At 43.7% G+C, this 27,000-nt stretch overlaps 1 protein-coding gene across 1 annotated transcript in view; it reads left to right on the forward strand.

Annotated features, from left to right (window-relative positions):
- Positions 1 to 27,000, forward strand: part of ATP9A (ATPase phospholipid transporting 9A (putative)) — a 170,026-nt gene that overhangs the window by 107,028 nt on the left and 35,998 nt on the right. Inside the window, exons 16-23 of the mRNA XM_073607253.1 lie at positions 5,867 to 5,959; positions 6,870 to 6,953; positions 8,811 to 8,981; positions 9,481 to 9,579; positions 9,676 to 9,765; positions 14,391 to 14,535; positions 21,718 to 21,782; positions 25,160 to 25,315. Of these exons, the coding sequence (XP_073463354.1) occupies positions 5,867 to 5,959; positions 6,870 to 6,953; positions 8,811 to 8,981; positions 9,481 to 9,579; positions 9,676 to 9,765; positions 14,391 to 14,535; positions 21,718 to 21,782; positions 25,160 to 25,315 (903 nt within the window). The remainder of the gene's footprint in view (positions 1 to 5,866; positions 5,960 to 6,869; positions 6,954 to 8,810; positions 8,982 to 9,480; positions 9,580 to 9,675; positions 9,766 to 14,390; positions 14,536 to 21,717; positions 21,783 to 25,159; positions 25,316 to 27,000) is intronic.

Genomic DNA, 27,000 nt, shown 5'->3' on the forward strand with positions numbered 1-27,000 from the left:
AAACACCGCATCCCTAATTAAAATACCATATATGCCATCTCCACTCTGGTATTTAGAGGACAGCACCTCTGGCGCTCATTTGTACATTTTGGCATGTCCCTGACGATCACTGAGATCATACTACCATTGATGGGCACTGTAGAAACGTGGGGTCTACATTAAAGAGATTAAATGCAGTTATATGCCTAATGGCCAGTAACTTCTTTCTTTCTTTCTTTCTTTCTTTCTTTCTTTCTTTCTTTCTTTCTTTCTTTCTTTCTTTCTTTCTTTCTTTCTTTCTTTCTTTCTTTCTTTCTCTTCTTTCTCTTCTTTCTCTTCTTTCTCTTCTTTCTCTTCTTTCTTTCTCTTCTTTCTTCCTTCTTCCTTTCCTTCTTCCTTCTTCCTTTCCTTCTTCCTTCTTCCTTTCCTTCTTCCTTCTTCCTTTCCTTCTTCTTCTTCCTTTCCTTCTTCTTCTTCCTTTCCTTCTTCTTCTTCCTTTCCTTCTTCTTTCTTCTTTCTTCTTCTTTCTTCTCCTCCTGATTGGTGGGGGATTGATGGGGATTGACAATGGCAGCCCAAGAGATTGTCACCAGCACACCAAGGATCCCCAGAACGAGTCCAAGGCTTTTTTTTCAGCAATCACATCGGTACAACAGTTAGCAACATTTCGGAGCCATGCAGGACCCCTTAGTCAGTCATGTCATTTGTCACCTGCCTGATGAAGGGGTCCTGCGTGGCTCCAAAACGTTGCTATCTGCTGTAAGGATGTGATTGCTGAAATAAAGCTTTGGACTCCTTCTGGAGATCCTTGGTGTGCTGGTGACATTGTTTTGCTTTAGACATGGTTCCAGACGGTGGTCACTTCAGCACCCACTTATATGAACAGCCATTTCTACTGTTAGTAATAGTGCGTTGTGACAATAGCAGCCCTCCCGTGTTTCTCAGTGTTTGATTAAATGTTCTCTTTATCTCAGAAGGATGCACTTTTAGACAGGAATTAAGATCTTATCACTATGGGTTTTACACCTATATCCAGTGTTCATTTTTGATGTCAAATTTTGATTTCAGTCATAGTCTTTTGACGAAAATGTCATTTTAATTTCATTTGTATTTTAGTCGCCTGAATTGTTTTTAGTTTTAGTCGTATTTTAGTTGCCTAAAATCTCCAGTACATATTCGTCGACTAAAATCGAATGGGTTTAGTTAAATTGTAATGCATTGTTTAAGCATTTCTCTAGAATTTCCAATGTATACTCCTGGAGTAAAAATCTAATAACATGTTGTTATTTCTGGTATTAAGGTTTGAACATGCACACTACAGACACAGATTTAGCCGTTGTGATATATAACCAGTGTTTTAATTTTGATGTCAAATTTTGATTTTGTTTTAGTCATAGTCTTCTGACTGAATTGTCATTTTAGTTGTATTTTAGTCATTATTTTTAATATACAGGATTTATATAACACCGACAATTTATGCAGCGCTTTACAACATGAGGGCAGACAGTACAATTACAATACAATTTAATACTTGGTTCCTCCCAAGACCTCCTGCTCTCTAGCTCCCTCGTCACCTCCTCCCATGCTCGCCTCCTGGACTTTTCCAGAGCCTCTCCCATCCTATGGAACTCCCTACCCCAATCTGTCTGACTATCCCCTACTCTGTTCACTTATTCTTGTCAGAAACCATTAAATCAGACCGAGACAGAAGTACAGTTAATCAAACTAGTGTGATTTAATAATAAGAGTAAAAAGAACAAACGTTGTCAAAACATAGCCAAAGTTCAGTAACCGGAACGGATAGTCAGCCAAGCCAGAAGTCGGGGATTAATATAGTGAAACGGCAAGTAGGATCTGGAGCCAGAAGGGATGTCAGCAAAGCAAGTCTTTAAACAGGAACACAGGGGATCATCTCTGTGATGTTGACCAAGCTGAAGACAGAGATCCTCTGGACTGGATGGCTTAAGTAGGCAGGACTGATGAGCAGGCGCCCTCTGATTCCTCCTGTACTGAATTGTATTGTAACTGTACTGTCTGTGCTATATATATCCCGTATAATAATTATTATTATTATACAGGATTTATATAGACCCAACAGTTTGCGCAGTGCTTTACAATGTAAAGGGATACAATACACCAACAGTACAATTCAAAACAAGAGGGTTAGATGAGCCCTGCTCCCATAAGCTTACAATCTAAGAGGGAGGGGCTGGTGAAACAAAAGGTAGGGACTGTGAGGGATAAACTGAGGGGAGTAGAAGATTTGGTTATTAGCTGCAGGCAGGATAGGCCTCCATGAAGAGATGAGTTTTCAGGGATCGCCTAAAAGTGGACAGAGTAAGAGATAATTGGACAGATGGGAAAGGCTCTGAGGAAATCCTGGAGACGAGCATAGGAGGAGACAAGGGAGCTAGAGAGCAGGAAGGTCTGGACAGTTAGGGTGATATTTGGAGATAAGATTGGTGATGTAGCTCCGGGTAGAATTGTGAATGGCTTTGTATGTTATTGTTAGTGTTTTGAATTTTATTAGTCGGGCAATGGGAAGCCAGTGGAGGGATTGGCAGAGAGGAGTGGCGGACATTGAACGGTTGGTAAGGTGGATGAGTCTGGCAGCGGCATTTACGATAGACTGAAGAGGGAATGGCTTGTGAGAGGTAGGCTAATGGCGAGAGATAACAAGAGAGTGAATAAGTTGCTTAGTGATGTCAATGGTTAGAAAGGGGTGTATTATGGAGATGTTTCGGAGGTGAAGTTTGCACGATTTGGACAGCGATTGGATTTGGGGCTGAAAGGACAAGTCAGTGTCCATAATTACACCTAGTACCTTGGCATAAGGGGAGGGACTGATAGTTGTATTATCGATCTTGATGGAGAAGTGGGGGGGGGGGGGGGGTCATGGGCTGGAGAAAAAATGATGAGCTCGGTTTCAGAAAAATTGAGTTTGAGGAAGTGGTGTGACATCCATGTTGATATGTCAGTAATGCGAGAGGAGACTGAAGGAGTGAGGTGAGTAGTAGAGAGATGTGTGTGTCATCAACAGGTGGTAAGGCAGGCTTCTGAGAAAAGTTTAGAGAGCTCTTCGGTAGTAGCAAGGTCAAAAAAGGAGAGTGTTGAGAGTGCATTTGTACAGGGTATGTTAAGTGGGTTAGATGTCTGTGCAGTGGAGATGTCCCAACGAATTGCAGCGAACTTGTTTTTGACGTGATTGGCAATCTCGTGAGAAGAAGGCGAGTTACTGGGTGGAGATGGTGGTGGAGAAAGTAGAGAGTTGAAAGTAGAGAAGAGACGACGAGGACTGGAGGACAGAGTATTAATGAGGGTGACAAAGTAGGTTTGTTTGGCAGCATGGAGGGAGGAATTTTATTTTAAGAAGGCAGATTTATATTGGGTGAATGCATGCTGGGAGTTGGTTTTACGCCACACTTGCTCCAGTGCTAGGTTAAGTCTCCTAAGGTTTCTGGTATTTTTGGTCTGCCAAGGTTGTAATGGTCGGGGCCTGACATTTTGTGTAGTGAGAGGAGCAAGCGAGTCCAGTGAGGATGAAAGTGAACTGTTGTAGTTAGAGGTGGCCAGGTCGGGGCAGGACAGGGGTGAGATTTTGTCATGGAGGTGGTCAGTTGCAGAGTAGAAAAGAGAAGAAATAAAGTGGCGAAGGTTTCTGCAGGTAATGGTTTTCTGCTTGGTGGGACAGCTGGTTGGAGACCAGCACATTGTGAAAATGATGAGGTTGTGGTCAGAGAGCGGAAAGGGGGTGTTGATGAGGTTTAGGGGGTTGCAAAGATGGTAGAAAACCAGGTCGAGGGTATTACAATCGGAGTGAGTGGGGGACTGTGTCCATTGTGTAAAGTCAAAGGAATGAGGTTAAGTTGAAAAGTTGGGATGCAGCTGTTAACATTGGCAGGGATGTTGAAATCACCAAGGATAATAGTGGGTATTGCAGAGGAGAGAAAGTAGGGTAGCCAGGCCGAGAAGTCATCAAAGAAGCGTGACACTGGTCCAGGAGGCCAATAGATCACTGCAATCCTTAGAGAAATGGGGAGAAAACAAACAAATACAATGTGTCTCAAAAGAAGTGAAGGATAGGGAGGGAGAGGTAGACAGGACTTGAAAGGTGCTCTGTGAGGGTAAATAATAATAATTCAGTAGGAATCAGAAAGCCCTGCTCATTAGAGCTTAGTCATCTGAATTGTTTAACCACTTCCCTACCAGGCCATAGTAATATGACGTCCACAGATGGGATCTCCCATCCTGGGCGGACGTCATATGACGGCCTGGGATTCCTGGCCGACTAGGGGGCGCGCGCGCGCGCCGCGTTGCTCGGGTCCCGGTGCGTGTGTGGAACACTGATCGGTCTCCTCCCCTTGTACATCCCCGCCCCCTACAGTTAGAAACACTCCCTTAGGAAACATATTTAACCCCTTGTGTCCCCCTAGTGGTTAACCCCTTCACTGCCTGTCACATTTACACAGTAATCAATGCAATTTTATAGCATTGATCGCTGTATAAATGTGAATGGTCCCAAAAATGTGTCAAAAGTGTCCGATGTGTCCGCCATAATGTCGCAGTCACGAAAAAAAATCACGATCGCCGCTATTACTAGTAAAAAAAAAATAAATAATTTTTTTTTAAAAATGCCATAAATTTATCCCGTATTTTTTGCGCAAACCAATCAATATACGCTTATTGCGATTTTTTTTTTTTTTTTTAACCAAAAATATGTAGAAGAATACGTATCGGCCGAAACTAAGGAAAAAATTTTAAAAAAATTGGGATATTTATTATAGCAAAAAGTAAAAAATATTGTGTTTTTTTTTCAAAATTGTCGCTCTTCTTTTGTTTATAGCGCAAAAAATAAAAACCGCAGAGGTGATCAAATACCACCAAAAGAAAGCTCTATTTGTGGGGGAAAAAGGACATCAATTTTTTTTGGGTTCAACGTCGCACGACCGCGCAATTGTCGTTTAAAGTGCGACAGCGCTGAAAACTAAAAATTGGCCTGGGAAGGAAGGGGGTGAAAATGCCCTGTATTGAACCGGTTAATTAACTAAAATAGTGTTAATTTTGTCGCCAAAATTATTACTGCCTATATTTCAACCACAGCAATGAACCTGGCAGATCTTTGATAATTTTCATTATTTTAAAGCGGGGGTCTATCTATCGTTTTTTTTTTTTTTTTTTAGTTCATTCACAAACTTTTCTTCTCAGCATTACATACTCACATATTGTGTGTAATATGTCCGCCTGTGTCAGCTTTCGTCGGAAAGAATAACTTATATTATTCACTGCAGGCGGTTTCCATCTTCATTGTGGGCATTTGAAGCCCACAAGCATTTATTTCCTGGATGTGGTGAATGCTGTGCTCCCAGCATTCACCGCTCGTTCCCGCACATGCTCAGTGGCATCCTGGGAAGCCTGAGACTAGCTCCCAGGAGTCTGGGAGAGGCTAGAAACACGCCTACTCCCACGGGAGGAGAACCAGGAAGTGCAAAGAAGAATAGAAAAATAAAAGGTAATTACGGCGATTTAAATTTTTTTAAACTGCATGTCAGCATCTAGGCAAGGAAGAGAATACATACAGATATTGTTCAAAATTTGGGTGGAACTCCGCTTTAATGTTCCTGCCCATAGCTGATCTGTGATCCCTCACAGACCTGAGATTAACAAGTGGGAGTGACGGTTATGGCCTTATAATGCTGCCGGGCAGAGGAACAGAGAACCAAAGCCGGTTGGGTCAGAGACCACAGATGAGAACAGTGGTGTCCCTGATGTGTAGTATTTTCTCCCTATGCCTGTCTCTGAAGATGTGTATAATGTCATGTGTACTAAAATTCATTTCTCATATTTAAGCCTCCTTGTGTTCTGCTTTTTTTTTCTTTTTTTAATCCAGGAAGACTCCACAGGGGAAATAACATTCTACATGAAAGGGGCGGATGTGGTGATGGCAGGAATTGTGCAGTACAATGATTGGCTGGAGGAAGAGGTAAGAGTTGGATCCATTTGCCAGCACAATTTGATTGGTCATTGCTGACACATGAACTGAAAAGCGCAGAGATGTCACCTGAAGTCGAACTGTTGCTAGTCCTGTTCGTACACACTCAGAAGACCGTGTTCACGGTCAGGAAGTCCTCGATCACACAGGAAAGCAACTCCAGTCTTCATTTGCAGAGATAAGCACACAAATCTGGAGGGTAACAGTCCTTCTTTCAGGGCCGTCTTTAACACAGGGCAAAAGGGGCAGCTGCCCCGGGCCCAGTCATTGTTTTGTGGCCCAGAGCAGCTTCCCCCTGATCCCCCCGAAATAGTTAAGTGGATTCGGGAGGGCCCAAAAAAAATTTGCCCTAGGTCCAGTCAATATTAAAGATGGCCCTGCCTTCTTTATGGAGGACAGGATGTCCGCCTGTCCTTACCATGATTTCTTTTTGATAAACCGCGCAACTGCAAACCATTGCCCTTTTCTAGGACAAAGGTTCTAGAAATAATTATTTTAGGACTGCAAGCTGCTGCCAACGATTCAGCCAAACTTCTGGTCCGTCGGGAGTACTGAGAGCACTACGGGTCGCTTGCTCGACTACCCTGCCATTCACAAACTGTCATGCATTCTCTAATAAATGCAAGGCGCTCTGTGATTGGAGGAGGGGAGGTTGTGACATCCACACAATTGTAAGTTTTCAGCACCAGAAGTTCGTTGCTTACACCTCTGTGCGGGGGTTAATAAAAGTAAAAGTTTTTAAACAAGGAAGCAACAGCCAGACATTGGATGGGCTTCATGATGGGTCATTTTTCATTTTTTAAAGTGCCGGAGCTCAGCTTTAAGACCATGAGCCATGTATCAGGTACACCACAATCGCCGTAATGATTGGCTTCTGACCTGAATCTGTTTTCTTCCTCAGTGCGGCAACATGGCCCGAGAAGGGCTCCGGGTCTTGGTTGTGGCCAAAAAGTCCCTGACAGAGGAGCAGTATCAGGATTTCGAGGTAAGATTGCTCAGAGTGCCAGACTAATGCTAATGCGGATCTTGTCTCTAGAAATAAGGTTCTACTAAAAGTTCTAATCTGCTGTCTTTATGTGTAACGTTAATGTGGGGATGAATAAAGGTTCAGCCGAAGAGATTTTAATGGTTTTTGATGTCTGCTTGACTATGTATGCACATTGTTCATAGGCAATCTAGGACAGCATAGGAATGCAGCTGTGCGTAGAAACCAATCGGCTTCCAGGTTTTATGTGAAAGCTTAGTTGAATAAGCTGAAGCTAGAAGCTGATTGGTTTCTTTGCAGAGCTGAACCAGCTTTTCCACTCCCCAGTTTTAGTAAATCAACCCCCTCTAAAGCCTGAACTTAATTTTCTTAGTTTTGAAAAGAGTAGAGAACGGATAACAAACCTGTTAAGTGTTATTGCTTTGTCTGTGCTGGACAGAGTCACCCTCCCTGATTGACCATGTCGCCAAGACTGAATGTGGAGGAAAATCCAAAATTTGTATTGTCACCAGAACAGGAAAAGAGGGGAAATCTTCCAATGTGGAAGCTTGTGCTAACATCTGTCTCAGATGGGATACTTGTGGAGATCTCACTTCCTATTGTGTCTATAGGACAAGAAATTAACGGAAGTCTCCCCAATGGGACAAAGATACATGTTTTGGTTTTAAATATGCTTTAAGACAATAGTCGCCACACTGGGGCCCACGGCCGGATGCGGCCCTTTGATTGCCACCAATGGGACACCATTACTCCCACTCCCACGGACACCATCGATGGGTCACCGTTCCTCCCACAGACACCATCGATGGGTCACCGTTCCTCCCACAGACACCACCGATGGGTCACTGTTCCTCCCACGGACACCACCGATGGGTCACTGTTCCTCCCACGGACACCACCGATGGGTCACTGTTCCTCCCACGGACACCACCGATGGGTCACCGTTCCTGCCACGGACACCACCGATGGGTCGCCGTTCCTGCCACGGATACCACCGATGGGTCGCCGTTCCTGCCACGGACACCACCGATGGGTCGCCGTTCCTGCCACGGACACCACCGATGGGTCGCCGTTCCTGCCACGGACACCACCGATGGGTCGCCGTTCCTGCCACGGACACCACCGATGGGTCGCCGTTCCTGCCACGGACACCACCGATGGGTCGCCGTTCCTGCCACGGACACCACCGATGGGTCGCCGTTCCTGCCACGGACACCACCGATGGGTCGCCGTTCCTGCCACGGACACCACCGATGGGTCGCCGTTCCTGCCACGGACACCACCGATGGGTCGCCGTTCCTGCCACGGACACCACCGATGGGTCGCCGTTCCTGCCACGGACACCACCGATGGGTCGCCGTTCCTGCCACGGACACCACCGATGGGTCGCCGTTCCTGCCACGGACACCACCGATGGGTCGCCGTTCCTGCCACGGACACCACCGATGGGTCACCGTTCCTGCCACGGACACCACCGATGGGTCACCGTTCCTGCCACGGACACCACCGATGGGGCACTATTCTTCTTTTTCTACCCCCACTAGCCACAGTCCGGCCCCCCTAAAGTCTTAAGGACGGTAAACTGGCTCTTTGGAAAGTTTGGAGACCCCTGCTTTAAGATAACAAGTCCTCACCTAACCGTCATCTTCAATTGTGTCTGTATAGATTTTTACCTGGGCAGTGTTCAAAGCCCTAGTTTATAAACCCTGGGAAAGAAAACTGTAGGCCCCACTGGGTTGAATGAATAAAAACGAATGGTGTGTACCAGGCTTAAGTCTCGGGTTGGTCAATTTTATCAGTGATGGATTTATAAATCTGATCTCAAGGTTTCTTTTTTATTTTGTATTTTTTGCTCAGGCACGTTATGTTCAGGCGAAACTTAGTGTTCATGACCGCTCACTGAAAGTGGCCACCGTGATAGAGAGCCTGGAAATGGAAATGGAACTGCTGTGTCTGACCGGAGTAGAAGACCAACTGCAAGCTGATGTCCGCCCTACTCTGGAGACTTTACGAAATGCTGGCATGAAGGTATGCAAATAAAGTGATTGGTCATAGTGCTGTGAGGGCTTACATGTTTATATTGACTGCAAACACTGCACCAAATCTAACAAACACCAGTGCTGCCATATGGGAAGAAGAAAAGTAAGTCACGTGAACACCTATATCAGTGATGGAGGACCTTGGCACCCCAGATGTTTTGGAACTACATTTCCCATGATGACCAACTACACTGCAGAGTGCATGAGCATCATGGGAAATGTAGCTCCAATACATCTGGGGTGCCAAGGTTCTCCATCACTGGCCTATATCAACAAGTAACCATCTAAGCAGCAGTCAAGGAAAGGGTAGGTGAGTTTGTGCATCTGGGAAGTGTCAGTTAACAATATATTCAAATAACCTAAGCCTAATTTACATCTGTAGCAGGATGTTGTAAAGCATGATCTAAAACCTTCATTATATTTTACGGTTTTAATGTGCAAATCCCAGCTCCACCTTTTTAACAGATTTTTTTTGTTGTTGCCTTCAGGTCTGGATGCTGACTGGGGATAAGTTAGAGACTGCAACCTGCACAGCGAAGAATGCACATTTGGTGACCAGAAACCAGGACATACATATATTTCGGTCTGTGAGTATCCCAGGAAAGGACACAGGATATGGAAGGATTATAGAGAGTGACTGTAGCCTGAGATCTAACAAATATGTACTTTGTGTACTACTGTAGGTAACTAACCGAGGAGAAGCCCACTTGGAGCTAAATGCATTTAGGAGAAAGCACGACTGCGCCTTGGTTATATCTGGGGACTCCTTGGAGGTATTTATACAGGATGTGTTCTAAAAAGCCCCTTTTAAAGGAGACAGTTTATTTTTATTTTATGTGGTTCTCTTGCCAACAACACCACTACGAGACACTAATAACATAGCGGGATAGATGTGCACTGCCAAAAAATGTTTGTTTTCGTTTCATTTGTTTTTTTGGGGTTTTTTTTCGTTTTTTGGGTCATTCGTTATGATTGCAATTCGTATATTTGTAAATTCGTACATTATTAAATTCATAAATTCGTAAATTCGAAAATTCGTACATTAGAAAATTCGTACATTAGAAAATTCGTACATTAGAAAATTCGTACATTCGTAAATTTGAAACTTCGTACATTAGAAAATTCGTACATTCGTAAATTTGAAACTTCGTACATATGTACATTAGAAGATTCGTACATTCGTACATTAGAAAATTCGGAAATTTGAAATTCGAAAATACGAAAATCTGAAAAAATAATTTGAAATTTCGAAAATACGAAAACCCGAAAATCTGAAAAAATAATCTGAAATTTCGAAAATACGAAAACCCGAAAATCTGAAATAACTAACTATTAAAATATAGGTATCTGAATTTCCTTTCAAACTTGGCTGTTAGTGAACGTAACAAATACGAATTTATGCAAAGCTACAAATTATCCGAAATAACGAATGCTGCATCTAAACAAATGGAACGGAACAAATTAATAATAATAATAATAATAATAATAAAACGTTTGTATTATTATTATTATTATTATTATTATTTATTATTATTGTTATTTAATATGAATTCATTGCGTTCCATTCCTTTAGATACGGCATTCGTTATTTCGGATAATTCGTAACTTTGGATAACTTTGTATTTGTTATGTTTACTAACAGCCAAATTTGAAAGGAAATTCCAATACCTATAATTTAATAGTTAGTTATAGTTAAGTTACGAATGTATGAATTTACGAATTTTCAAATTTACGAATATTCAGAAAAATTCGTTAAACGGGTTTTCGTTAATTCGGATATTTTCGAATTAACGAATTTGTTGAAATTTGTTAAAAAACTAATTCGGAACAAAACAAATTGCACATGTCTAATAGGGGGAACCACAGAGGATGCAGTTATCTGATGCACTCGGACTTGTGTATATCTTTTATTAATTATTATTATTATACAGGATTTATATAGCGCCAACAGTTTACGTAGCGCTTTACAACTTGAGGGTAGACAGTACAAATACAATACACTTTAATACAGTAGGAATCAGAGGGCCCTGCTCCTTAGAGCTTACAATCTAAGAGGGAAGGTCAAGACATACAAGAGGTAATAACTGTGGGGGATGTGCTGATTGAGAAGATAAATGTACAGTTGTTAGGTGGGGGTCAGATAGGCTTCTCTGAAGAGATGAGTTTTCAGGGATCATCTGAAAGTGGATAAAGTAGGAGAAAATCGGGCGGATTGGGGTAGAGCATTCCAGAGGATGGGAGAGGCTCTGGAGAAGTCCTGAAGGCGAGCATGGGATGAGGTGACAAGGGAGTTTGAGGGCAGGAGGTGTTGGGAGGAGCGGAGAGAAGGATTAGGTTGGTATTTTGAGACTAGGTTAGAGATGTAGCTGGTTGCCAGGTTGTGGATGGCTTTGTAGGTTATAGTTAGTATCTTGAATTTACCGTATTTATCGGCGTATAACACGCACTTTTTTCCCCTTAAAATCAGGGGAAAGTCGTGGGTGCGTGTTATACGCCGATCCCCGCTATCGCTATGTGAATGTCGGCGATCGCCGCCGACATTTACATAGCGAGTAGTTTCAAATATGGTGCCGCGGACTTCGGAAGGACTCGGCGGTGCTGAACGAGCGCCGCCGAAATCACAGAGCCGAGATACACATAGTCGGGTGTATTCGGCTCTTTCCAGCGCCGCTCACTGTCACGCCCAGTCCCGCCATTGGACCTGTGTTATGTCCATCATAGGGCGGGACTGGGCGGGACCGTGAGCGGCGCCGGAAAGAGCCGAGAACCCTCGGCTATGTGTATCTCGGCGGCGTTCGTTCACTTCCGCCGGCGCCGAGTCTCTCCGAACTCCGCGGCGCCATATTTAAAACTACTTCTATGTGTATGGCGGCGGCGGCAGCGGCAGGAGGCATGGACACTAGGCTGCACTGGGGACAAGGCTGCAGGGACAAGGCTGCACTGGGGACAAGGCTGCATTGATAAGGCTGCACTGGGGACAAGGCTGCATTGACAAGGCTGCACTGGGGCAAAGCTGCACTGACAAGGCTGCACTGGGGCAAAGCTGCACTGACAAGGCTGCACTGGGGCAAAGCTGCACTGACAAGGCTGCACTGACACTGAAAAGGCTGCAATGACACTGAAAAGGCTGCAGATGAACACTGATGAGGCTGCATTGATGGGCATTTTAATGTAAGTTTCTTTTCCTTAAACTTCCCTCCTAAAAGTTTTTTTCCTTAAAATTCTCTCCTAAACTTGGGGTGCGTGTTATACGCCGGCGCGTGTTATACGCCGATAAATACGGTAATTCAGTGACTGAGTGGCAGCCAATGTATATCTTTTAGGTAGCATAGCTTGGCAATGGAGTGAAGATTCTACAAACTTTTGAATTTTTTTTTTTTTTCAGCAACTTTAAAAAGTAAGCTTAGAAATGCACAGCCTGGTTTAAAGCACAATTCATGACCGTCCTGAGTATAAACATGTAGAGGTGTAGTAATGAGCATTTTTGAATGTCAGATTTTCCAACATATCAGCTATGTTGTGTGAGAGCCCTCCCTGTATCCATGTAAATCGAGTAGATTGGTTAGGTAGGTCCTCACACTGCATGTCTGCTGATAAATCTAAAGCTGGGTACACACTATAAGAAAATCAAAAGAAAAATAGTGCTTTCGGCAGCCGATTCTGAATTTTGGGAATAAGAAAAACGAAGGTGCGAGCTAGAAAATGTGTATCGTACGTGAACACAATGTCTGACTTTTCTCTTTATGTGTACAGTAATCCTACAGACATAATCAAATAGAAAATTGTTGGTTACATCATTGTGGATCGTTTGTCCGATTTTCTCAGAGTGTACCCCACTTAAAGAAATTTGTAACGTGGCTACAGCGAGGGGAAACAGTATTTGATCCCCCTGCTGATTTTGTACGTTTGCCCACTGACAAAGAAATGATCAGTCTATAATTTTCATAGTAAGTTTATTTTAACAGTGAGAGACAGAATAACAACAAAAATATCCAGAAAAACACATTTATAAAAAGTAATAAATTGATATACATTTTAATGAGTGAAATAAGTATTTAACCCCTTCGCAAAATATGACTTGGTACTTGGTGCCAAAACCCTTGATGGCAATTAAACAGGGGCTAGATGTTTCTTGTAGTTGGCCACCACACATCTCAGGAGGGATTTTGTCCCACTCCTTTTTGCAGATTCTCTCCAAGTCATTAATGTTTCGAGGCTGACATTTGGTAATGTGAACCTTCAGCTCCCTCCACATATTTTCTATGGGATTAAGGTCTGGAGACAGGCTAGGACCTTCATGTGCTTCTTGAGTCACTTCTTTGTTGCCTTGGCCATGTGTTTTAGGTCACTGTCATGCTGAAATGCCCATCCACGACCCATTTTCAATGCCCTGGCTGAGGGAAAGAAGGCCTCATCCATTGTCTCTTTTTGATGCGGTGAAGTTGTCCTGTTCCCTTAGCAGAAAAACAACCCCAAACCATAATTTTTCCACCTCCATGTTTGACGGTGGGGGTGGTGTTTTTTGGGGTCATTCCTCCTCCTCCAAACACGGCGAGTTGATGCCAAAGAGCTCGATTTTGGTCTCCTCTGACCACAACACTTTCACCCAGTTCTCCTCTGAGTCAGATGTTCATTAGCAAACTTCAGACGGGCCTGTACATGTGCTTTCTTGAGAAGGGGGATCTTGCGGGTGCTGCAGGATTTCGGTCCTTCACGGCATAGTGTTACCAATTGTTTTCTTGGTGACTATGGTCCCAGCTGCCTTGAGATCATTGACAAGATTCTCCCGTGTAGTTCTGGGCTGATTCCTCACCGTTCTCGTGATCATTAAAACTCCACGAGGTGAGATCTTGCATGGAGCCCCAGACCGAGGGAGATTGACAGTTATTTTGTGTTTCTAATCGCACCAACTGCTGTCACCCTCTCACCAAGTTGCTTGGCGATGGTCTTGAAGCCCATTCCAGCCTTGTGTAGGTCTACAATCTTGTCCCTGACATCCTTGGACAGCTCTTTGGTCTTGGCCATGGTGGAGAGATTAGGAATCTGATCGATTGATTGCTTCTGTGGACAGGTGTGTTTTATACAGGTAACGAGCTGAGATTAGGAGCACTCCCTTTTAAGAGAGTGCTCCTAATCTCAGCCCGTTACCTGTATAGATGACACCTGGGAGCCAGAAATCTTGTTGATAGGGAATCAAAATACTTATTTCACCCATTAAAATGCAAATCGATTTCATAACTTTTTTTGAAAGGCGTTTTTCTAGATGTTTTAAAATAAACCTACCATTAAAATTATAGACCGATCTTTCAGTGGGCAAACATACAAAATGAGCAGGGGATCAAATACTTTTTTCCCCTCCACTGTATTAGTCCTAATTCGTATTCTGTCTGTCCTGCAGGTGTGTCTGAAGTATTATGAATATGAATTCATGGAACTGGCTTGTCAATGCCCTGCTGTGGTTTGTTGCCGCTGTGCTCCCACCCAGAAGGCTCAGATTGTGCGGCTGCTGCAAGAAAGGACAGGGAAGCTGACCTGCGCTGTGGGTATGGATCTGTTGTGCTTGTCACCCCTGAGAATATCCAGTGATTATTGCAATCTTTTCTGCTGTCTTGTTTACATCATTGGAGTTCAAGTATCATAAAAGAGAATTGCCATGAGAGGAATGTGTTGCTAAGGTGCTTCTGAAAATTTTAGCTGGTCGCGTCTCTGGAGCTTTCCAAGTCTCCATAAATTTCCAATCTGTATTTTTTTTCTGGGTAGTGACTAGAAGTATTGAAACCACAAAGTTGGCATGAATGCCAGGCAACAAACCTTTTTAAAAGGAGACCAGAAATGGCAGCCCTTTGTTTCTTGCATGACAGAAGATACACATCGTAAAAAATAGGATTTCTTTACTCTCCATTAAATCCTTTTGTTGAAGTCCATCGAGGGGCACAGAACATATTCACTGTTTTACTGTTCTGGTTTTACTGTTACCAGGAGAACAGTAAACCATAAGTAAACATCCTGACTGAAAACAAAGGTCAGAGGGTCCCTGTGGAAAGGGACAAGGGTATAGTAGATCTAATACCAACACAAGACTGTTGGGCTTGCATTTCCCAGAAGGGATCAGCATTTTCACGGTGAGAAAGACCTGAAATCAAGTTGTGATGCAGTTCCTAATAGAAAACCGGTAAAAGAGCTAGGGCAAGATCATTGGCTGCAGGAGATCTCAAGGGGACAAACATAGGTTTGTTTGTCTGAAAACAGAAAGGGTGAAGGTGAGGAACGAAGGAAGCACTTTTGTTGAGGGTTCAGCCTATGATCCTGAAAGGGGCACTTTTTGCACCTAAAGGACAAGCTACTCAAGGACATAAAAAATAACCCCCCCACCCCCCCTACAAACGCGGGGGTGAAACTTTGTGTTAGACTTCTAGCAGGTTTCCTACTCTGGACATTGCAGGTGGCCTGAGATGCAGGTCTGGAAAGTCTGGTTGTGCCTGCTCCAGGAGTAAGAGGAAGAAAAGAGGGGGACTTAGCCGACCTTTCTCAAGACTTCTTATGCTGGACCTTCTGCTGTCCAATGATATCCCTGGTGATAATATCAAGGGGAGGATCATAAAGATGTTGTTCTTTAAAGAACAGATGGTCCAGACACTTCTTTGATGCAGCACTTTAACCATATTACCCTGTGCATTTGTATGCGCATTAAACCCATACGAGAGACCAGCTGAGATGCTTCTAGGAGGTCATCACAGCTGAAGCATGACATCTGATGTACACACTCAAACTGGAAATAATTCACTGCTGTAGGGGAGAGATCCTTTTGAGGGTTTTAGACCATTCTGCCACAGTTTGGCAAACGAAGTTCACAGTCACATTAGGGCAGAGGGTAGGGCCCACTAGCAAAAACTAGATCTTAAAGATCTCACTTGAGTGTGAGGACACCCAATACGAACCTAGTGGTTTTCTTATCAAGGTGAATCACATTGGCAGAGCCACAGTGGTCACAGACCACTGTTCATCAAAAAGTCCCAAATCCAGAATAAATCCAGTAAATAATCAGGGTATCTCCAAGATCCATAAGGGTGCTTCCAGTCCCTTTTTACAGGACAGCCATTAAGAGCTGGTGTAATGGGAAGTTCTTTGCAGCTGGAGGTGCTCTAAAAGACCTGAGACTGGAGACAGCAGGCTGAGTCAATAGCAGATGACTGCAATTTTCCAAAGGGTAAACGTGTCAGGAAATGGCTGAGTGTCAGAGTCAGAAATAGTCACTGTGACCAATTACCTGGCTACCTCTAAGGCTGCGGGAAGATCAGCAATAGACTCTGGACTGGAAAGCATAGGAGAATGCTTAGAGCTTCTGCGGTCATAACCCATGATGAACTAAATGAGTGTGGCCACAAAAACGAGCATGTAATAGAGACCTGGCAGGCTAAGGAGGACTCCAATGACGAAGCACTACACACCCTATAATCATAGCGTAACAGGATTCCAGACGTTGGTACCCTCAGAATGTACAGAAACAATGCCCCAAAACTATTGGGAAATTGTGAAGTAGCATCACCCATTACAGCAGGGCTGGCCCCTCTGTCTAGAAACAGACCTGTTGCAACCACTCAGGATATGAGGCAGTATTCTTATGTGCCACATTCTGAATGGCCTGCCCTGCTAACAAAGCCTAGAGTGGGGGAGGTCCACAACCCAAATAATGCCCATACATGCCGTGGGGACCTGAGACTAGAGCAGACCGGTGGGTTGTTCATGGCCTCCCAAGATTTCCCTCAGGGATTCAGGCTTGAGTCTATGGAATATGAACTTGGATCTACGATGCTCTGGTCGCTGCTGGTATCCTCTGAGCTATTCACTTTCAGTCTGCTTTAACAGTAGAAGCAATTAAAATACTTGATATACAAACCCAAAATGTCCATCACCTCCACCACCACCACCAAACACACCCTGCTGAGCAATTTCCAGACGGAATGTCAGGAGTGACATGTCTCAGTGATTAGAGTTGATGATAATGCTGAGAACCATCCCATCTCATGTTGGGGCTGGCAACTGGCTGAAAGGGTAAGTCATTGTATAGGTATTTTGCTGGTCTACTTCTGAAAATTCTGAGAAATCCCCAGCATTTTCTACACCGTGGAGCTCAGTGATAAAGTGACCCGTAGACATTTGATCCAGGTTTATGATACTCTGAGATTGATGGATTATTCTTCTATGCTGTCACATTTACAATTTTATCTCTGTTCTAATCTGAGGTGCTGCAGTTTTTTCTCAGATTATATCTTGTTTGTTTTGTGGGTGGAAAATAAAGGGTATTACTGAGACAGCACAATACGTGACACTTGCGATTGTAGAGGTTTTGCACCTGTATTAAGCAGAACCACAAGATGTTTTCCTGTGAAGCTTCTCCAGCAATGACTGTCTCTTCATCATGAGAAATTCCCCACATTTCATATCTGTGAAGAAGGGCCACATTGTGGTCCTGCACACCTACCACACCTGCACCTCACTGTGAGCTTTGGAACCAAAAGTGTCTGACAGAGGTATTTTTCATGTTGCCTATAGCAACCAGGGGAATTATACAGAGACATGCAGCATAATTATAAAACATTTTGTTTTCCTTATTTTATAAAGCATGTGTGTCTTATAAATGAGTGGCAGTCTGTATTGTACCTTCAGACAGCCTGATGTGTCTACAGGAGAGAAATTGAAGGGAAAACTACCAAATGAGACTATGAAGAACAAAAAACAAAACTGAGTTTTTGTTGGCATTAGATGTACATTAAAAGAGAAGTATGGGATTAAAAAAAATAAACATTGTTCACACCCAATGTCCCGGACAGTTTGACCTTGCAGATGTCCCACTTCTTGATGGACAGGGCCTTATTTCATTACGGTCAATTGGTGGATACCAGAACCTTGCGGTCCATCCAAGATCTGAGGGATGCTTATGACTTGCCCAGACGGGCCTTTTTTAGCTACCTACAAATCCGTCACTTTACGCAATCTCTGGTAACGAACCTCCAATTCTCCCCTTTAACCGAGTTTGAGAATCTGTTTAGAGGGCTCGTCCCCTAAGGGTGTGATTTCGTGCACCTACCAGCTCCTGACCAAGGACCTGTCGCCAACCGGGCCTCGGCATGCTTATATGCGCAAGTGGGAGCAGGCCTTGGGTGAGGATATACCCCTGAAGACGTTGCAGCTTATATGGTTGCAGGCTCCTAAGAGCTCTATTTGTACATTGTACAAAGAAAACCAATACAAGATTTTATTCCACTGGTACCAAACCCCTGACCTGCTCCACTCCATATACCCCTCTGCCGATCGTCGATGTTGGCACTGTAGTAAAGAGGTTGGGACACTATATCATATCTATTGGACCTGCCCTCTGATCATCCCCTACTGGCGGACGGTACACTCCTTACTCCACTCCATCTTTGGTTCCTGGGTGCTGTTCAACCCTAAAACTTTCCTCTTGGGCCTCCCACCTTCCTCTTTTTCTAAATTGTCTAAAAAGCTCCTGGCCCAGGTGTTAACTGGTGCACAATGTTTGGTAGCCCTGAAATGGAAAAGGAGGGAACCCCCCTCTTTGTTTGACCTGCACTCCAGGATCAGAGATGTGAAACGGATGGAATATTAGACAGCTTCCTTTAAATAACACCCTTGATACACATAACCGGGTTTGGGAGCTGTGGGATCTGTTGGAGGCCCCTATAACCTAATGAACCTTTGTCTCGGGGGTGGCCTGTGGTTGGTGATCCCGGGCAGTGAAGAGTTCCTGTGGCGGGTGGATGTCCTCTACTACTATTTTTTCCTTCTACTCTTCTCTAACTTTTTCCTTTCTCTCTTGCTTCCTTGATTTCCCCTAATCTGCTTACTGTATTACCCTTCTCCTCTATTCGCCAACACGCACTTTTGCAGTTTAGACTTCGTTGTAACACAGAAGTTCTGAGTCATACTCAATCGATCTGATGTTGCCATATACTGTCTTTGGCTTTACATGTCTTTACATGTCTTAACCGAGTTTTACCGCTGTATGTAGACACCGTGCCAGGTCTGTTTTTCTACAATTAGTGCCTTCTTGTATTTTCTGTTGGAAAATGTTGAAAACCAATAAAACTGGCAGTTTAAAAAAAACAAAAAAAACATACAAATTCACCTAGGTGGATACAGCTTCGCTACGATGCTGCATCTGTCCCCCTTCGCCTCTAAGCCTGAGAACTGAGCGGTCAATGACCGCTGATTGCTCAGTCTTCAGTGAGCAGAGAGCCAGTGACTAGGGCTCTTTGCTCTGCCCCTCCAGCTCTTCTTGGAGCAGCTCAGGCTCTCAGCAGTGCACTGAGGGGCTGAGGCAGCTGCAGCTCAGGTGTCTGGGTTGATCCTGTCTTATAAAAGTCCCTCCAGAGTCTGCAGTGACTGACTGATGTCAATCAACCGTGGACTTTAGCCCGCTGTTGGCTGAATATGGGTCACAAGAACATAGAACTAAGTGAACTTCTGTGACCCACAGGAGAAGTAGAGCCCTAAAAAGCTTTGGCCCTTCTAAAATGTACTCCTGCAAGGCAATGTCCTAATGTGCTAGTATGCATTGCATACCCGGTCTTCCTGCCGGATTCACAATCTCCGGTCCTTTCATTGGAGTCCCCTGTCAGAACTCAATAGCTCAGCGGGGGGGGGGGGGACGATCGCCACACTAGCAATGCTTAGGAAGGTGACCTCTCAGGTGTTTCTTCATTCAGCCCGCTGGGTTGAACAGGAAAAAAAAAACTTGGTGTTTGACGTCTTTCACTAAGACTACAAATCCCATCATGCCCTGGGATTTGGTGGGATTGTGGGCATGTGTGCAGCAAATCGGATTCCTGGTCTATCAATCTAACTATGCAGCACAGTGGGCAGATCAGACCAGCATCCGAGACTCCCAGGTAAGTGCGGAAGTAATCACTCTCCATTTACGAAGAACTACAGTGGGGAATGTACAAGACTGGTAGCCAGGGGGATAGAGGGCGTAGTGGCCACCGGTCTAATGATCAGGATTTAAGGGGAGTGGAAAGCTTTTCATACAACAAAGAAGGCTGGGCTTCTGACTGACAATGGGGTCTGAGCATTGTAACGCCTAGAAAATGTTAAAAGGTACAGATGCACTTGTATATGTATATCCTAAAATTTTTGTCTGGAGTTCAGATTTAAACTTTTCACTATGATCAAAATTTAGCTCCATGTTACTGTATAGTAAGCTGTGGCCCTTAAGGAGGAACTCCAGTGAAGGTTTAAAGCCTTAAAATATCTGATACAATCCAATTTGTTTTCCCTTTATTTCCTCCAATCTTTTTGAGAGCTCTTAACTCCACTCGAGAAGGCAATCTTCTACCCAAAACCCTCTCTGCACACACAAGGAAAAGGAGGTTAAAGATACATGTACAGTTGTGTGAAAAGCCTAAATGACTCAGATCATCAAAATCATCAGATCATTACGCAAAGATGACCCGAGTAAATACAAAATGCAGTTTTTAAATGATGGTTTCATTTATTAAGGCAAAAAAGCTGTCCAAACCTGCCTGGCCTTATGTGAAAAAGTAATTGCCCCTAAACCTAATAACTGGTTGTGCCACCCTTAACGGCAACTGCAATCAAGCGTTTGCGATAACTGGCAATGAGTCTTTCACATTGATGTGGAGCAATTTTGGCCCACTCTTTGCAGAATTGTTTTAATCCAGCCACATTGGAGGGTTTTCCAGCATGAACGGCCTGTGTAAGATAAAGCATTTCAATTGGATTTAAGGCCGGGCTTTGACTAGGCCACTCCAAAACCTTTTGCTTTGTTTGAACCATGTGGAGATGGACTTGCTGTTGTGTTTTGGGATCATTGTCCTGCTGCATAACCCAAGTGCACTTGAGCTTGAGGTCACAAACTGATGGCCGGACATTCTCCTTTAGGATTTTCTGGTAGAGCTCAGAATTAATGGTTCCATCAATTATGGTAAGGCGTCTAGGTCCTGAAGCTGCAAAGCAGCCCCAGACCATCATGATACCACCACCATGTTCTTGATGTTCTTGGTATGAAATGCTGTATTAGTTTTATGCCAGATGTAACGGGATGCACACCTTCCAAAAAGTTTTGTCTCATCAGTCCACAGAATATTTGCCTAAAAGTCTTGGGGGTAATCAAGATTTTTTTTGGTAAATGTGAGATGAGCCTTTGTGTTCTTTTTGGTCAGCAGTGACTTTGGCCTTGGAACTCTCCCATGGATGCCATTTTTGCCCAGTCTCTTTCTTATTGTTGAATCATGAACACTAATTTTACCTGAGGCAAGTGAGGCCTGCAGTTCTTTAGATGTTCTGGGTTCTTTTATGACCTCCTGGATGAGTCGTTGTCATGCTCTTGGAGTAATTTTTGTAGGCCGGCCACTCCTGGAAAGGTTTACCACTGTTCCAAGTGATCTCCATTTGTTGATAATGGCTCTCCCCGTGGTTCACTGGAGTTCCAAAGCCTTAGAAATGGCTTTGAAACCGTTCCTAGACCGATACATGTTCAATCTTTTTTGTTTCTAATCTGTTCTCGAATTTTTTTAGATTGTGGCATGATCGTATCCTTGCAGAAAAAGAAATAAGGACTCTGGATGACCGTTTTTCTCTGTTTTCTCATAGACCAGATCCATAACAGTTAGTTAGATTTGAAGCAACTGTAGCTCAGTTCTATGAATAACCAACAAATGTTTCTCCTTCTCTTTTGGTTTCAGGTGATGGAGGGAATGATGTGAGCATGATCCAGGAAGCTGACTGCGGGGTGGGCGTGGAAGGAAAGGTGAGAAGTTCCATCAATTATTACTTTATAAACAGATCATCCAATAACTGTGTGGGGAGGTGCAGCGTGGTGTGGCAGCAGTAATTACACAGTCTCCAGTTCCAGAGAACACAACTTGTATTAATGCATATTCCAGTAGTTCACAACAAACTTGACAGTAACGCATCCGATCAGGAACACTCACAGCAAGCAACAGCAATGTGTAGCATAGCAAGTCTCAGATGTCCCAACAATGTCTGTCCTTAAGGGGTGGAATGCGGCCTGACTGGTCCAGACCTAAATGGGGAGGTCTCCAAAAGGATGACCTGTCCCTATCATTTCCCTACTCGTCTGGAACTTCTCCCTGCCGCTAATCGCTGTCCCTGTCAGATGGGTAACCTGTCCCTACACTACCCACACGTGAAATGCACACCAAGCCTGGGAGCCAGAGCCTTAAATAGGCCCTGCCTGACTGAAGATGGCTGCTAGAATCTCACTTGAGGTGGCAGGATCCATTCGGATAGCTTCCCCAGTGACCCAGGAAACCATTGAGGAAGAGTTCCTCTCAACTTCCTCTCCCCCTGCAATGCCACTGCGATCAGCGCCACCTGCAGTAGAGAAAGTAGACTGCACCTGCCTACACCTGTATTAGTCTAGTACTGTATATCTGCACAGTGTTGACCTCCATATTGAAGAAAAAAAAACGCATAAATAGCCACTTTTATGAAGCTGCTTCTGTAGCATTCCCCACATTGTTTCCTTTTTTAGGAAACAATTTAGGATTTAGGATTTAAGAATCTCCTCACAGCCTGGCAAATGTTCTAGTAATTGGTCAAGTAGAGTTTAAAGAGCATCTATACTTTAGGACTGATCCCCTTGACAAAGCTGCCTAGCCATGTGTTGCCATTAATTCTGAAAAACACCCCAAAGTATAAAGAGAATGTAAACCAGTGTACCACAACGCACAGATGTAATTGCTCTAGGTTGGCCAAAAATAGCACAAGTGCTTTTTCTTTTTTGTCCATTAAGGAACAAAGTCACTCACCTTCACGGTAAACTGACACATACATGAGGATTAGCTGGCAAACAAACATTGTGGGCCAGCACAGGATAACCCTTCCGACAACCAGCAATGCTCCATTATTTGCTAGTGTCCTAGGGCAGTGATGGTGAACCTTGGCACCCCAGATGTTTTGGAACTACATTTCCCATGATGCTCCACTACACTGCAGAGTGCATTAACATCATGGGAAATGTAGTTTCAAAACATCTGGAGTGCCAAGGTTCACCATCACTGTTCTAAGGGGATCAACAATTTTTCAGCTCTGCTGTGTAAAAGCCAAACTACATTTTTTTTGTGAAGACTCTTTTTCTTCAATCCAACGCTTTTCTTCACATCACTTTTAGAGCTTGTCTCTTCGATTGCACCTATGTGGCAAGGCCATACTTAGTCTGGCTTTTTAGAGTTCAACTTTCAAATCCAGCTTGACTAGATGTTAAGCTGGATTTTCAAATCCAGCTTGACTGGATGTACAAGCTGGATTTAGGGGACTTTGTCCTGATCCACTTCCTGGAGCTTTAGGTCATTTGGCTGCCTGTGCAGCACAAGACCACCCTGCTGGAGAGTCCTCTGATCTGCATTCAATTGGACAGTGACGCCATCCATAAAAGTAGAATTAAAAGTCGCTCTGTGGTAACCAATGTAGATTGTATCCTGTCCTGGGCAGAACTTTTTGCTTGTCTCTAAGTACAGTGATCCTCTCGCAGATACAGTGTATGCCCTGGTGACTCCATGGGATCAGTACAGCCTGTGCTTTTCCTCCTCTGAAACTTCTTCTGTGTCTACATATCCAGATTAAGGGCATTCTGGTTAACTTCATTACCCCTTATTGACCCAAGCAAATGAGGTACTCAGACAAGACTTACAAGACTCTGTGGTCCAACAAGATTGTCAAATCTTCTGTTTTCTAGGACTGATTTACCTTTCTGCCTCATGGTTGCTGTTGAAGACCAGGTTCTGGAAGACAGGGGCATCTTTGAATCTGTAATTCCTTGATGTTAAACGCTAGAGTCTACTTGTGAATCTACTTCTCACAAAGGTCTATTGTAAGATATATAAGGCATACTTCACTTGGAGTGAGCCTTGGGGCATCCACTCTAAGAGTTTCTCTGTGGTGATGCATCCTCTCCTCCTTACAGTCTGGACTAGCGTTTGGCTCCTAGCATCTAAGTGCTGAGATGCGCTAAGGTTTGCAAATGTGCAATTTTAAGATTTGCTAAGTACTAAGGTTTTGCCCTGTGCTATTTTGTCTGAGACCATTGCCCTCTCACTGCTTGTTTAAGACCATTGTAAAGGAAGTCTCTTCCTCTGTTTGTTCCGATGTGACTTTGTTGGATCTGAATCTTGTTCTCTCTGCACTTCAGAAACTGTCATTTGAACCCATTAGAGATGTTCCTCTCTCCCTCTACTTAACCCCTAATATAGTATTCCTTGTAGCCATCACCTCTGCAAGACCCATGTCTGAACTAGTGGCCTTATCCTGCCTTGAACCCTTTCTGTTTTTGCACAGGGACAAGGTGTTATTGAGGCCTAGGAGAGCCATCTTGCCAAAGGTAGTTTTTGCCTTTAACCTCAACCAAGACATTGTTCTTCCTTCTCTCTGTCTGACTCCAGTTCACCAAAAGGAAATTTCCCTCAAATAACTGAATGTGGTTTGGGCTGTTAGTCTATATTTCAGCCACTACTTCTAAGAACTTCTGTCTCCTCCCACCATTAGCGCTGTACTTGGTGGACTATTCCTAAAATTTACAGCCGCCAGCTAGTGATGTATACAAGTGGGCAGGTCTTGGGTCTGCCTGACATTGCCCATTATTTTTCAGGAGCAAGTGTTTACCAACCCGTATCCTCAAAAGCTGCCAACTGGAATTCAGTCAACCGTGGGTAAAACATGTCAGAGTGAGGCTTGGTCTTGGCAAACTTTTTTTTTTTTTTTGTGATCTTTTCCTGGAGAAATAAAGCTTTGTGAAGGCCGATGTCATTGGAGTTCAGCTGGCTTGTTTGTGCATTTCATTCAACACTGGCAGCAAGTTGCCTTTTTCCTTTAAAAAAGGCTAAAATGGAGCTGATATAAAAAATAAATAAATAACAAACGTACGCTAATGCTTATGTGCTTATCTATGAGATTTTTCTGGGGTATTGTGTAAGCAAAAGTATAAAAATTATAGGGAATCTGACTTCCTAAAACTGACTTTGGAGAAGCCTAGTTGATAGTTAGGATTTAACTTACCTGGGCATAACCCAGGACTTCAGATTTGCTAACATGTTAACAAGGGATTTGTTGGTGGCACATTTACAGATTCTTCTGGTCCTGTCTGAGTCCATGTGGTTTGTGTTGCAGGAAGGGAAGCAAGCGTCTCTGGCTGCAGACTTCTCTGTCACGCAGTTTAAACACCTGGGCCGCCTACTTATGGTACATGGAAGGAACAGTTACAAGAGATCAGCAGGCCTCAGCCAATTTGTCATCCACCGGAGTCTCTGTATCAGCACAATGCAGGTGAGGATTAGAAAGCCTCTTGCTGTTCTACCATTCATGCATATAAATTAATATATATATAATTTGTTTATTTTTAGCCATTTTATCATTATTTACAAAATGCAAAGTGAACAGAAAATCTAAATCAAATCAATATCACCCTCTGGGCTTCAAACAGCGTCAATTCTTCTAGGCATACTTGCACGCAGTTTTTTGAAGGAACTCGGCAGGTAGGTTGTTCCAAATATCTTGGAGAACTAACCCCCTGATGTTCTGTGGATGTCGGCTGCCTCAAATCCTTTTGCCTCTTCATGTAATCCCAGACAGACTCCATGATGGTGAGATCAGGGTTCTGTGGGGGCCAAACCATCACTTCCAGGACTCCTTGTTCTTCTTTATGCTGAAGATAGTTCTTCATGACATTGGCCGTATGTTTGGGGTCGTTGTCTGGCTGCAGAATAAATTTCAGGCCAATCGCATGCCTCCTTGATGGTATGGCATGATGGATAAGTATCTGCCTGTAATTCTCCGCATTTAGGACACCATTGATTGGGCAACATTGAGGACAATGGATGCAGCCATCAACCAACAAAACTTAATGCAGCAGATGAAAGACATATATCATATCATGCTTAGTTCCCATCAACATCGGAAGATGCCCAGCAGTGCCATCCGCACAGAACTGGTGCAAACCAGTGAGACCTGGGTACACCCATCTACTGTCCAGAGAAGTCTGGCCAGAAGTGGTCTTCATTGAAGAATTGCGGCCAAAAAGCCAAACTTCTGACATGGAAGCAAGACTAAGCGACCCAACTATACAGGAAAACATAGAAACTGGGTTGCAGAAAAATGACAGCAGGTGCTCTGGACTGATGAGTCAAAATTTCAAATATTTGGCTGTAGCATTTTGTTTACGAAGAGCCAGAGGGCAGTACAATGAGTGTCTGTAGGCATTGGGGCTGCATTTCTGCAAATGGAGTTGGAGGAACAATGATGTCCTCAATGCTGAGAAATACAGGCAAATATTTTTCATGCCATACCATCAGGGAGGTGTGTGATTGACCCCAAATTTATTCAGCAGCAGGACAGCCACCCCAAACATACAGCCAATGTAAGAACTATCTCCAGTGTAAAGAACAACACAGAAGTGATGGTTTGACCCCTACAGAGCTCTGATCTCAACATCATGGAGTTTGTCTGGGATTACATGAAAAGACAGAAGGAGATTTGAGGCAGCCTTCATCCGCAGAAGATCTTAGTTCTCCAACATGTCTGGAACAACCTACCTGCCGATTTCCTTTAAAAACCGTGTGCAAGTCTACATAGAAGAAGGCAAAGGGTGGTCACACCAAAAAATAATTTGTTTTGGATTTCTCTTCTGTTCATTTACTTTTCGTTTTGTTAATTGATAAAAATAAACTATTAACACTTTTCTATTTCTGAAAGCATTCTTCATTTACAGCAATTTTTCACACCTGCATAAAAGTACACCTGCACAGTACTGTATATATATTATCCACAGGTGTTACGTGGTCAGTGCTGTTTCCCACACTATATGCTTCATAGGTGTCAACTGGTTTGTATTGTCCTTTTTTTTTTTTTTTTTTTTTTTTTAAGCTTCACAGGTGTCTCTTTGCCCGTGTTGTCTACTGATCTATAGGTTCTAGAGGTGGCCAGTGCTGTCTGTCACATAGACTCCATGGGAA

Source organism: Aquarana catesbeiana, linkage group LG12 (genome assembly GCF_042186555.1).
Source record: "Aquarana catesbeiana isolate 2022-GZ linkage group LG12, ASM4218655v1, whole genome shotgun sequence".
NCBI classification, from domain to species: Eukaryota; Metazoa; Chordata; class Amphibia; order Anura; family Ranidae; genus Aquarana; species Aquarana catesbeiana.